Source organism: Mirounga angustirostris, unplaced genomic scaffold (assembly GCF_029215605.1).
Source record: "Mirounga angustirostris isolate CCGP_5_RB_7025 unplaced genomic scaffold, mMirAng1.0.hap1 SCAF_9, whole genome shotgun sequence".
In the NCBI taxonomy this organism is placed as follows: Eukaryota; Metazoa; Chordata; class Mammalia; order Carnivora; family Phocidae; genus Mirounga; species Mirounga angustirostris.
The window spans coordinates 96684895-96698648 of NW_026991717.1; the positions used below are offsets into that span (position 1 = coordinate 96684895).

A 13754-nucleotide genomic window follows, 5' to 3' on the forward strand; every position below is an offset into this window, starting at 1 on the left:
TTATTAGCATAAATATTAGATTGATAGTTATGATAGGTTTCAGATAAGAAGCCTTTCTTAACTTTAGATGAAATGCAAACTAATGTCTATATATTTATAAACATTTAACAGATTCATTCTATTTTTTATTCATTCCATTTAATAAAAAATTATTTCTGTGTTTTTAAAAGATTTCTTATCAAAAAGGAATACCTAATATTCCTTTTTGCCTACACTGTAGTGAGACTTCTTCCCATAAACCATTTCATTATTTTATAGTCATGATTCAGATATTTGTTTTATTTTAGAGCATACTTATATTACATTATATAATTTCCCCCTCCCCTTTTTTTTAAGATTTTATTTATTTATTTGACAGAGAGAGAGCGAGAGAGCGGGGAGCAGCAGAGGGAGAGGGAGAAGCAGGCTCCCTGCTCTATCCCAGGACCCTGGGACCATAACCTGAGCCAGAGGCAGATGCTTAACCCACTGAGCCACCCAGGCGCCCCTATAATTTCCCTTTTCTTCATTAAGTCCATATGTAGCTCTCCAAAGTCTTAAGGATATAAACTAAAAGTTTGGAGTTATCTGTCTCATTCACACCTAGTACACAAAGGTAGACTAGGAAAGGATAATCATATACAAACATCTACTGAAGTCTTTTTTCTTTCTCTCACCCCCAATATTCACTCTTTTAGAGATCCTTACAGATCTGTGCTTGTCTTAGTCTGTTGGTCTGTCCCCTTACCACCTTCCCAACCTGTTCCATCCATACCATACTCCTTCCTGTTCCTCAGACATGCCAAACACATTCTCCTACTTTATTTCCTTTTTGTTTTCTTCTTTGACCCAATGTTTTACTTAGAAGTGTGCTGTTTAGTTTCCACATATTTGTCAATCTTCTCATTTTCCTCTTGTTGATTTCTAGTTTCATACCATTGTGGTCAGAGAAAATAGTTGTCATCATTTCAGTGTTCTTAAACTTGCTAAGATTTGTTTTGTGACCTATCATATGAGTTGTCTTGGAGAATGTACCGTGTGCATTTGAAAAGAGTGTGTATTCTGCGGGCACCTGGGTGGTTCAGTTGGTTAAGCGACTGCCTTCGGCTCAGGTCATGATCCTGGAGTCCCTGGATCGAGTCCTGCATCGGGCTCCCTGCTTGGCGGGGAGTCTGCTTCTCCCTCTGACCCTCCCCCCTCTCATGTGCTTGCTCTCTCTCATTCTCTCTCTCTCAAATAAATAAAATATTAAAAAAAAAAAGTGTGTATTCTGCTGCTGTTGGATGAAATGTTCTATATATGTTTATTGAGTCCTTTTGTTCTAAAGTGTGTTCTATTTCAATATCTGCTCTTGTTTTTCTGTCTGGATGATCTATCCATTGCTGATAGTGGAATATTGAAGTCCCCTACAATGATCTTATTGTTATCTATTTCTCCTTAAGATCTGTAACTATTGGGCGCCTGGGTGGCTCAGTTGGTTAAGCGACTGCCTTCGGCTCAGGTCATGATCCTGGAGACCTGGGATCGAGTCCCACATCGGGCTCCCTGCTCGGCAGGGAGTCTGCTTCTCCCTCTGACCCTCCTCCCTCTCATGCTCTCTGTCTCAAATAAATAAATAAATAAAATCTTAAAAAAAAAAAAAAGACTTAAAAAAAAAAGATCTGTAACTATTTGCTTAATATGTTTTGGTGCTTGGCTCTTGGGAACATATATATTTATGATCTGATATACTGTCCTTTTTATCATTATATACTGACCTTCTTTGTCTCTTGTTAACCTTTTTGGACTTGAAGTCTTTTTGTCTGATGTAAGCATGGCTATTCCCACCTTCTTTTTGTTTCCATTTGCTTGGAATAGCATCTACTATTCTTTCACTTTGAGCTGGGGTGTGTCTTTAGAGCTGAAAGGAATCTCCTGTAGGCAGCATATAGTTGGGTCTTATTTTGTTGTTGTTTTTGTTTTTTAATCCATCTAGCCATTTTGTGCCTTTTATTTGGTGAGTTCAATTCATTTACATTATAGATATACAAGGATTTACTATGGCTATTTTATCTTTTGCCTTCTGGTTGTTTTTCTCTCCACTGTTTCTTCTTCCTTCTGTTTCTGTCTACCTTTATAAGTTGGTGGTTTTCCATGGTGCTCTACTCAGTCTCCTGTTTTTTTATGTTTCATATCACTGCTTTACATTTTGCTATGTGCTTACCATGAGGTTTACATAAAACATTTCATAGATAAGGAAGTCTTTTCTCAGCTCATAGCAATTTATCTTCATTCACCTATAGAAGTTCCATCCCTTTACTCTTCCTCTTATTTTTGATGTAAAAAAAAATTTTTTTTTTAAGATTTATTTATTTATTTGAGAGAGCGAGAATGAGAGAGAGTACATGAGAGGGGGGAGGGTCAGAGGGAGGAGCAGGCTCCTCGCTGAGCAGGGAGCCTGATGCGGGACTCGATCCCGGGACTCCAGGATCATGACCTGAGCCGAAGGCAGTTGCTTAACCAACTGAGCCACCCAGGCGCCCGATGTCAAAAAATTTTTTATGCTGATTTCATTACCAAGCTCTACACCCAATGTGGGACTTGAACTCATGACCCCCAAGATTAAGAGTCTCCTGCTCTACCAACTGAGCCAGCCAGGCACCCTACCTGAGTCACTTCTAGATTCCTATCTTCTAGCTTGTTAATTCTCTCTTCCATCTGATCTCTATTTCCAGTGCATTCTAACTCATTCTTCATTTCATTTACTGAGTTCACCAGCTCCAGAATTGCTGTTTTTTTTTTTTGTTTTTTTTTTAAGAATTTCAGTCTCTTGGGGCGCCTGGGTGGCTCAGATGGTTAAGCGTCTGCCTTTGGCTGGGGTCATGATCCCGGCATCGGGCTCCCTGCTCAGAGGGGGGGCCTGCTTCTCCCCCTGCTCATGCTCTCTCTCTCTTTCTGTATCTCTGTGTCTCGAATGAATAAATGAAAAAATCTTTAAAAAAAAAAAGAATTTCAGTCTCTTTGGTAAAGTACTCCTTCTGTTCATTAATTTTTTTTCAAAGATTTTATTTATTTTTTGGAGAGAGAGGGAGAACACAGAGAGAGAGTGAGAGGGAGAAGCAGACTCTTTGCCAAGCAGGGAGCCCAAAGCAGGCCTCTATCCCAGGACCCTGAGATCATGTCCTGAGCTGAAGGCAGACGCTTTAACCGACTAAGCCACCCAGGTGCCCCTGTTCATTAATTTTATTTCTGAGATCATTATATTGCCTTTCTGAGTTTTCTTGTAGCTCATTGAATTTCTTCATAACAGCAATTTTTTTTTAGATTTTTTTTTTTTAATTTATTTATTTGACAGAGAGACACAGTGAGAGAGGCAACACAAGCAGGGGGAGTGGGAGAGGGAGAAGCAGGCTTCCCGCCGAGCAGGGAGCCCGATGCGGGGCTCCACCCCAGGACCCTAGGATCATGACCTGAGCCGAAGGCAGACGCTTAACGACTGAGCCACCCAGGTGCCCCCATAACAGCAATTTTTAAAAGAGATTTATTTATTTTATTTGAGAGAGAGAGAGCAAGCACGAGATGGGGGAGGGGCAGAGGGAGAGAATCTTCAAGCCGGCTCCTCTCTGAGCATGGACCCCTTTGCAGGGCTGGATTCAGGGCTTGATCCGACCCATGAGATCATGACCTGAGCTGAAACCAAGAGTTGGACACTTAACCGACTGAGCCTCCTGTAGGCACCTCTGTAACAGCAATTTTGAATTCTTTATCAGATCACAGTATTCCATATCTTTGGGTTTGGTTGCTGGAAAAATTGTCATTTTCTTCCTATAATACCATATTACCATGACTTTTTCCTGCTGTTTGATGAAAACTGCCTCTGCTACCACATTTGAAGTTACAAATACCTCTCTTATTTAGGCAAGGTTTTGTTTGCTTGGATTCTTAGATTTCAAAAGGTTTGGTAATTAGGAGTCTTCCTTTGTTTTCCAGAAGGTGGCACTATAGCACAAATTTTTGGTTTCCCTTACTGGAGCTTTTTTATATTTACATATATGTAAAGCTGGCTGGGGGGTGGGGCGCGGAGAGTGGGTGGCGTTAGAGTTGGGGGAGGTACATAACACTTGGGATTTTGGGTGTGCCCATAAGCTGGAGGCCAGCCCAGTAGGGACTCCTTGAACGGAGGAGGTGGGGTCCCAGAGGTCCCTGGGTGGTTCTTTTGCCAGAACCCTGAAACAGACAACAGGAGACATTTTCCTTGTTCTACTTCTCTTTCCTTTCCCTCCACCCATTCACTGCAGTCTTACCTCAGAGAGAGGAAAGGTCCCTCTGGTGGTGGAATGCAGAACCAGCTTGGCAGACCCCCACTCACTGCCTTTACCCTCCACCTCTTTAAAGGCTTGTGCCTGGCCCCAGCTACTCTACTTGAGGCTGGAGGCTCTACAGCCCTAGACACCATTGCCTCTTCCCTCTCCCTGCAGCCTCCTTTGTGGTCCAGTCCACCCACTTTTTGGTGCACAGATGTGTGGTTCTCTTGGGTGTCCTAGTAAGCTGTGGAAAGGCCCTTTCTTTCTTTCCTTTTTTTTTTTTTTTGTTATAGATGTCCAATTAGTTGTAAATCAAAGAGGAGAGGAAAAAGAAAGGACTCATGTCACCATGATGTTGATGTCATTCTCCTCATATTATCTTTTAAATATTTGTAGGATCTGTAGTGATACCCCTTTTTCATATCTGAAACTGGTGATTTGTGACTTTTTTCTCTTATTTTCTTTCATTAGTCTTAGATTATTAAATCATTCTTGTTGATCTCTATTTCCAGTTCATTGGTTTCTGACATCTTTATTACTTCCTACTTTTTCTTTTCTTTGCATTTAATGTTATTCTTTTTCTCACTTAAGATGAATATTAGATTATGCATTTTCAGACATCTTTTCTACTAAATACATTTCAAGGTGTAAATTTCCTCTAAGCAAGTTTCTGTTATGTCATATTTTCACTATTTCTGTATAAATAAGATACTACACTCCAACCTACTGATTCTAACATTTATACAGAAAGAGTCAAAATAGCCACAACTGATAATAATTAGAAGATAGGATACAGGTTTCCCCTACTATATGTAATGACTTTTCAAAAAGCTATTTTGATGAAGATAGTGTATAGTGTTGCTGATGAATGGATCAGATTCATTAGATTATTTAGTTTACAGTATTTTCTAATTTCCATTATATTTTCTTTTATCCATTGGTTATTTATAAATTTACTGCTTAAATTCAAAATACTAAGAATTGTCTAAATATATACTTGCTATTGATTTTTAGTTAATTTCTCCATTGTCAGAGAACATATTTTTTGCAGTATTTTAAAAATTTGAAATGTGCTGAGATCTGATATATGAACCAGTACATGGTCTATTTGGTGAATATCCCATACGAACTTTAAAAGAATGTATGGTTTTGCAGTTAGTAGATGTCAACTTGGTCAGGTTGGCTAATGATACTGTTTAAATGTTATACATCTTTACTTACTTTCTGTCTGAAATTTTAGACAATAGAGAAAAATTCTGAAAGATAAAATGTACCAAAAAATTTCTGAAGAAGAAATACAAAACTTTATTTGTACTAATGTAACTATTACATCATAAGTATTAATGAAATTGAGGTAACAGTTAAAAATCATCTCACAAAGAAAACAGCAGGCCCAGATGGTTTTGTAGGCAAGATCTATCAAAATTTCAAAGAACCGTTCACCCTAATTTTTTGTTACAAACTCTTTTTGAAGATAGAAAGGAAAGCACTGCTAATTACTTTTATAAAGTAATGTAACTGAATATTAAACTAGCCAAAGACAAAATGAGAAGACTCAATTCATTGGTGAATATAGATGCACAATTCCTAAACAAGACTTTACCAAACTGCATCAATAGTATAAAAATAAGATATTATACCCTGAAAATACTAGGTTTATGCAAAAATGTAAAGATATATTACTCACTACATTAACAGAGTAGAGGTGGAAAACCAGGTGATCATCTCAACAGATACAAAAAAGACATTTGATAAAATTCATTTTCCATTTATGATTTTTGAAAACTCATAGTAAACCAGTAGAGAAGTTCCTTAATAAGATAAAGTTATCTACCAAAGCAAACCAAACTATAACAAATATGAACTCAAATATTGGAAGCAGTCCCATTAAAATCAGGAAGTTATGCTCACTAAAATCAGAAGTTGTGTCCAGTATTACCTTTGCTATTCAACATTGTATTGAATGTCCAATGATACATGAAAGGGAAAAGAAATACATAAGGATTAAAAAGGTAGAAATAAAACTTCATTATTTATAAAAATTATTTCTGTTTCTACATTAATAAAATCCAAAAGTATCTACTCAGAATTTGTAGGGAATAGTAGTTTAACAAATGTTTCAATATGAGACTAATCTATTAAAGTCAGTTACATTTCTTTAACCAAGCGACAGCTATAAAACATGATTAAAAACACAACAATGAAACCAGTTATAATTAGCAATAAAATCTAATGTACCTAGCAATAAATGTAACAAACCTATTTTCCCAGCACCCCAAATTATAAAAACTTTTTTGAAGGGGATTAAGAGAGATATCTCATGTTTATGGGTTGGAAGACAATTTAACAAAATTGATTCCCTCCAAATTGATCCATAAATTTAATGTAACTTCAAAAAATTCAACTAACATATTGATTCCAGTATTTGTATGGAAAGGGTCAAAATCACCAAGACTGATAATAGAGGAATATGATCATACTATATAAAATGACTTTTTATAAAGCTGTTTGAGGGGCACCTGGGTGGCACAGTTGGTTAAGCGTCCGATTCTTGGTTTTGGCTGAGTTTGTGATCTCAGGGTCGTGATCTCAGGATTATGATATCAAGCTCCATGCTGGGCTCAGCGCTCCGCATGGAGTCTGTTTGAGACTCTTTCTCCCTCTCCTGCTGCTCCGTGCTTTCTCTCTCTAAAATAAAATCTTACAGAAAAAAATTGTTTTGATTAAGATAGTATACTATCAGTGCTAATGTAGACAAATTATTGAATGGGTCAGAATCGAGAGATCAGAAGCAAAGTCATTATATGTGTGTACATATATGTGTATAAATGTATATATTTATATATATTTATGCATATATTATGTATGCATGTGTATAACTCTTATTTATGACAAAAATCACATGGCAGACTACTTGAGGAAAGGAGGCTTTGATAAGTTCTGAAAACTTAATTACTCATAGAAAAAATCAAATTGGATTCCTATCTCACATCTTACACAAATAACGACTTCTTGTGGATTAAGAACTTAAATATCAAAAGCAAAACTTAAAAACTAGAGGAATGTATATGAATGTATTTATATCTTGTATAAGGAATAATTTCTTAAACATGATATATAAAGTGCTAATCATAAAATAAATTATTAATAAAATCTATTACATTGAAAATAAGAATGACTGTTCATCAATAATAGCTTAAGGAAATTGAACAGGTAATCTCTAAACTAGGAGATTTTTGCCATACATATAACTAACAAAGGACTAGCATTCAAAATATATAAAGAACCACTGTAAATCAGTGAAAAAAAGACACACTTAACAGAAAATGAGCAAAAGGCATGTTCACCTCATTAGCATTTAGAGAAATGTATATCAAAACCATGATGAGATACCACTCACTTATTTTATACCTGTGCAACTGACAAAAATTAAGAAGTCAGACAAAACCAAGTGTTGAAAGGATGTGAATCAATAGGATGTCTAAGAAATTGAGAGGAGTGGGTAGGGAGTGATAAATTGGTACAACCACTTAACAAAATTGCATCATGCTGAAATGTTGAATATTTAAAAACAGTACAACCCAGAAATTCCATTTAGAGTGCCTGTTACATATATGTAGTTTGATGCAAATGATCTTAGAGAATTATTTCAGTCTGTAGAAAGTTGTGATATAGTTTTCAGCTCTGAAGATGTTTTTCTGTCCAAAATATTGTTTAACCCAGGTCTCTGATTCACATCAGTTGTGTAATCAGATCCTAACTACATGACAGGCAAAGAGCTTTGTCAAAGAAAATGTATATTTGCCATCCTCAACAAAGGGCCTTTGTGCTGAGGCTAAAATTAGGTTGGCAGGTAGTACTGGAATCAAATATGAATGGATAATAATAAATGATAGTATTAATAGAAGTCACTATTAATAATAATAGTATTATAAGTAATACTATTAGTGGAGGTCATTATTAAGCATGTACTAATTGTCAGGCTCTTTGGTTTTCATTTACACTATTTAATTGTCACAAAGCCTCTCTGATATAGGTACCATCCTTAAGCTCATTTTTCAGATAGATAATAGTGAGCCATTGGGAGGTTAAATCATTTCCACAACTTCATATATGTGTAAGTTGTGAAGCTGGGACTTAAAGACTCTCTGACTCCAGCATTGAGATAAGGCAATATGGAAGGTGTCATCCTTTGGATATAAAATCAATTTTTCTTAACTTTGCTGAGAGAACAACTCTGATTCATGGCTATAGGCAATGGTCCTCTTGTCTCCAGATGCTTTGTACTGTTGTTCAGAAAGTATTCGTATATGTCTGTCTCCACTAACGAAAAACTGAAATTGTATGTTAGATTTGCAATATTACAATAGTACTATCTTTTTTTTTTTTTTTAAAGATTTTATTTATTTATTTGACAGAGAGAGAGATAGCTAGAGCAGGAACACAAGCAGGGGGAGTGGGAGAGGGAGAGGCAGGCTTCCTGCTGAGCAGGGAGCCTGATGTGGGACTCGATCCCAGGACCGCAGGATCATGGCCTGAGCCGAAGGCAGACGCTTAATGACTGAGCCACCCAGGCGCCCTACAATAGTACTATCTTAAAGATGAACAGCAATATATAGAGAGAGACATAGTTATCAATGTGGTACAATTATATATAGGTGTATGTATGTATATATATATAAATTAATCTGAAGACCATTTAAAATTATGCCAAGAAATATGATTGCCTTGTTTTTCTCTAGTTATAAAACTTCTTATTAAGTACAGGCATACCTCATTTTATTGCACTTTGTTTTATTGCACTTCACAGATACTGTATTTTTAACAAATTGAAGGTCTGTGGCAACCCTGTGTTAAGCAAGTCTGTAGACACTTTTTCCAACAGCATTTGCTCCCTTTGTGCCTGTGTCACATTTTAGTAATTGTTGCAATATTTCAAACTTCTGAGTTTGATGACTGTGAGGGGTTCAAGGCTTCAGTGGAGGAAGTAACTGCTGATGTGGTGCAAAGAGCAAGAGAACTAGAATTTAGAAGTGGAGCCTGAAGATGGGACTGAGTTGCTGCAACCTCAGGATAAAACTTGAATGAGTGAGGAGTTGCTTCTTACAGATGAGCAAAGAAAGTGCCTTCTCAAGGTGGAATCAACCCCTGATGCAGATGCTGTGAAGACTGTGGAAATGACAACAGAGGATTTAGAACATGACATAAACTGAGTTGGTAAAGCAGCAGGAGGGTTTGAGAGAATTGACTCCAATTTTAAAAGAAGTTCTATGTGGGTAAAATGCTGTCAAACAGCAAGCATGCTACAGAGAAACCATTCACAAAAGGAAGAGTCAATCAATGCAGAAAATTTCATTGCTGTCTTATTTTAGGGAGTTGCCACAGTCACCCCAGACTTTAGCACCCATCACCCTGATAGTCAGCAGCCATCAGCATTGAGGCAATACCCTCCAGCAAAAAGATTACAACTTGCTGAAAGCTCAGACGATGATTAGCATTTTTTAGCAATAAAGTAGTTTTAAGTTAAGATATATATTTGGGGGGGTTTTTTGGACATAATGCTATTGCACACTTAATAGACTATGGTGTCATATAAATATAACTTTTATAGGCCCTGGGAAACCAAAAAAACTCATGACTTGCTTTATGGGGGTGGTCTGGAACTGAATCCGCAGTATCTCCAAGGTATGCCTACAAACATAATAGAGAATGTCTATTTAAATATATTTTCAAAGATTTAAATGAAAGGTTATTTAAGAGCCCACTTTGTTCAAAATTAATACTATTAAGGGTTGATTTGAGGCTAGGTCATATATCTGATCTGAAGAATTAATTGGTGTATGTTTTGACTTTCTGTTCTTTTGACACAAAGCAAATGAGCCCATTTATGTGGTGTCCAAGAGTTATTTGATTTCCCTAAAGAGAGAGAATGTTATAGTAGAAAGGCCTGGGATGAAAGTTTAGATACCTGGGATCTAACCTCAAGTTGACAGTTACTAACTATGTGAACTCGGATCTATCGCTTACTAGTGGGCCTGCTCTTGGAAAAGTTACTTAACCCAATTCTCAATTTCCTCATGTGTCAGAAATACAGATAATAACGAATACCATGCTGGAATATTAAAAGGAATAAATAAATAGTAACACAAGAAAGCATCCATGGTAGATTGCCTGATACAGAAATTCTATATCCTTTTCTTGGGCAAGGTCGGTTACATCTTTGGCTTTTGTTTCCTAAATCTATAATAATACTAACAGCATTTATGATGTACCAGCCACTGTTCTAAGTGTGTTACTTGAATATACTAATTCACAACAACCTTACGAGGTAGACACAGAGAGGTTAAACAACCCGCTGAGGGTTACTCAGCTTAAACATGGGAAAGCCTTTATTCAAATCTCAGCGGTCTGGTTCCAGAGCCTTCTATTTTTAACCACTACACAGTGCTTTCTTCTAAAGGAAGGGGTTGTAGGCTGTACCAGTAGTTTATTGTCTGTTCTGCTGCATAATAACCACAAACCTCAAGGGCATAGAACAATAGGCATTTAGTGATCACACATGTTGAAATAGTTGTTAGGCAACTGTTGGTCTTGGCTGAGCTCCCTCACATGGCTTGGGGTTGGTTTGCTGTGGGGCTTGTTTGGGACTGGGCTGTTTGCCTTTGCTCCAAGTGTCTCTCATCCTGCAGCAGACTAGTTTGGGAATATTCACATGGTGAATGGCAGAAGTGAAAGAGCAAAATGGAAAAACACAAGGGCTTTTCTAAGAAGCCTTTGCTGTGTCATGTCTGCTAAAGCGAATCACATGGCTGACCCCAGAGTCAAAGTGGGAGGACATTACAAAGGCGGTAGATATAAGAATGTGCCACTTGACACACTAAAGTTATTTTGTAATACACCACAAATGCCACAGTCTAGGGTTCTAAAATTCTTAAATATTAAGGATTAATTCTAAAAGTTGACCTCTGTCAAAACTGACATTTCTGACAATTAAATGGAAAACTTCTTTCCATCTTACATATGAAGAAACTAAGCATCAGTTTCAAAATGACTTAACAAGAGAACAAGATTTCTTTGTCTATATTATTGTTTTTACCTTTTGACCCTCTTTACCTATTTCTCCACCCTCAGCCCCCCAGTTCTGGCACCAGCAGCTGTTCTCTGTACCTATAAACTTGTTTTGTTTTTGTTTTTTTAATTCCACATATAAGAGACCAGGCAGTATTTGTCTTTCTCTCTAGCACAATGCACTTGAGGTCCATCTATGGTTGTCACGAATGGCAAGATTTCATTATTTTTTTATGGCTGAGTAATAGTCCATTGTGTATGTAGATGTGTGTGTGTGTGTGTGGTTGTGTACATGCATGCATATATGCACGTACACACACACACACTAATTTCTCTATCCCTTCATTCATCAGTGGACGCTTAGATTGTTCTTAGGTTGTTTCCATATCTTGGCTATTGTAAATAATGCTATAATGAACATAGGGGTGCATATATCTTTTTGAGTTAGTCTTTTCATTTTCTTCAGATGAATACCCAGAAGTGGAATTGCTGGATCACATAGTAATTTTATTTTTCATTTTTTCCATACTGTTTTCCACAGTGGTTTCACCAATTTACGTTTTCACCAACAGTGCACAAGGATTCCTTTTTCTCTATGTCCTAACTAGCACTTGTTTCTTCTCTTTTTGATAATGGCCATTCTAACAGGTGTGAGGTGATATCTATTTGGTTTTGATTTGCATTTTTTGATGATTAATGATATTGAGCACCTTTTCATGTGTCTGTTGGCCATTTGCATGTTTTCTGTAGAAAAAGGTCCATTCAGATAATTCAGATAATTAATTCAGATAATTAAAAATTCAGATTTTTAATTAGATTGTTTGGGTTTTTTTGCTATTTAGTTGTGTCAGTTCTTTATATTTTGGTTTTAACCCTTTATCATTATATGATAATTCTTTACATACACACACACACACACATTTCTGGAAAATAGGCAGAAACTTCTTCTAGGAATACTTAGCTCAGTCTATAATCCCAAGGTAGTGATGGTGATGATGGTGATGATAGCTAATCTTTTATGAGTTTACTATGTGCCAAGCACTGATTTCAGCACTTCACATATAGTAGCTCCCTTAATCTTTACAACAACCCTATTAATAGGTACTATTAGTAGTTTACATTTTACAAATGAGGAGTTGAGAGATTTGGTAATTTCCCAGGGTCCCATAGCTTTTGTGTAAGATCTTCCCACCAAATAACTTTTTTAAAATTGAATTATGTCTAGACCTCTTTGTTATGGATTTGAAGGATGTCTGTAATCTGGCCCTATCCAATTTAATTATCTGTAAATTCCATTGCTATGAGGTATAATTTTAGACATTTAAGAACCTAGGATTTTGTAGATGGCATGCATGTAATGAAGGGAGCTGAACTAGGTGCTGTAGAAATTTATTCCAATTTCAAAAATATGTAATTCTGAGTCCCTGTATGTATTTCCTCCCATGTATGTTCAGTTTTAAAAAATGTTGCAAGGATCCTTTATGTGAATAACTAAACTTATTTCTAGGGGATGAAGAAAGTATGAACTAAAGTCATTTTATTCCTGTGCTCTAAAAGTAGAATCCTTCGCTTTGATTTTCTTTCTCACTCTGCAAACAGATCTCTGCCCTGACTTGGGGCTATCTTGAGAATAAAATTCTGTTTGATTTGGTCACATAATCAGAAAGACGAGATATGAGTCTTTCTGAGACATAAGTGTTTCGGAGACATTTAATGATACTAATAGATGTCATTAAAATGAGCATTTATAATTCCATTATGCCCCTGTTTCAGATATTTGAGAATTGAGAGGTACCTGTACATTTCTTGGTATTTTGAGATGATTAGCTAAATAAATTGCTATTTTATTCAACAGGTGGATTTTCAGAAAAGACATATGAATGGAGCTCAGAAGAGGAGGAGCCGGTGAAAAAGGCAGGACCAGTCCAAGTCCTCATTGTCAAAGATGACCATTCCTTTGAGTTAGATGAAACTGCACTAAATCGGATCCTTCTCTCAGAGGCTGTCAGGGACAAGGAGGTTGTTGCTGTATCTGTTGCTGGAGCATTTAGAAAAGGAAAATCATTCCTGATGGACTTCATGTTGAGATTCATGTACAACCAGGTATGTAAAAAGTGCTTTAAAATGTTTTCTTGTTTCTGTGCTTTTGTCACTTTGTGTTTTTATTTAGTAGTGCTCAGTATTTCCAGTTCCATTATTACATACACTGTGGTATAGAGCCATTCCAACTTCAGTGCTTTGGGCACCAAACTCTATAGGCCACTTTTTTGGGGGGCCACTTTGCCACATGTCCCTTAGAATATAACTTATTTTTTTAATTCTTTTAGAAAGAGACACAGCATAGTGATATGATTATAAACTTTATGTTAGAGTGTTTAAAATGTGTCAAATAACTTTTATTGTAACTTTTTTATTATAATAATT

General features: G+C 36.6%; 1 protein-coding gene across 2 annotated transcripts in view; it reads left to right on the forward strand.

Moving 5' to 3' along the window:
• The window catches only part of ATL1 (atlastin GTPase 1), an 82049-nt gene that overhangs the window by 31545 nt on the left and 36750 nt on the right, over positions 1 to 13754 (forward strand). For both annotated transcript variants that reach the window (XM_054513701.2, XM_045900823.3), the window contains exon 3: positions 13186 to 13433. In XM_054513701.2, the coding sequence (XP_054369676.2) occupies positions 13186 to 13433 (248 nt within the window). The remainder of the gene's footprint in view (positions 1 to 13185; positions 13434 to 13754) is intronic.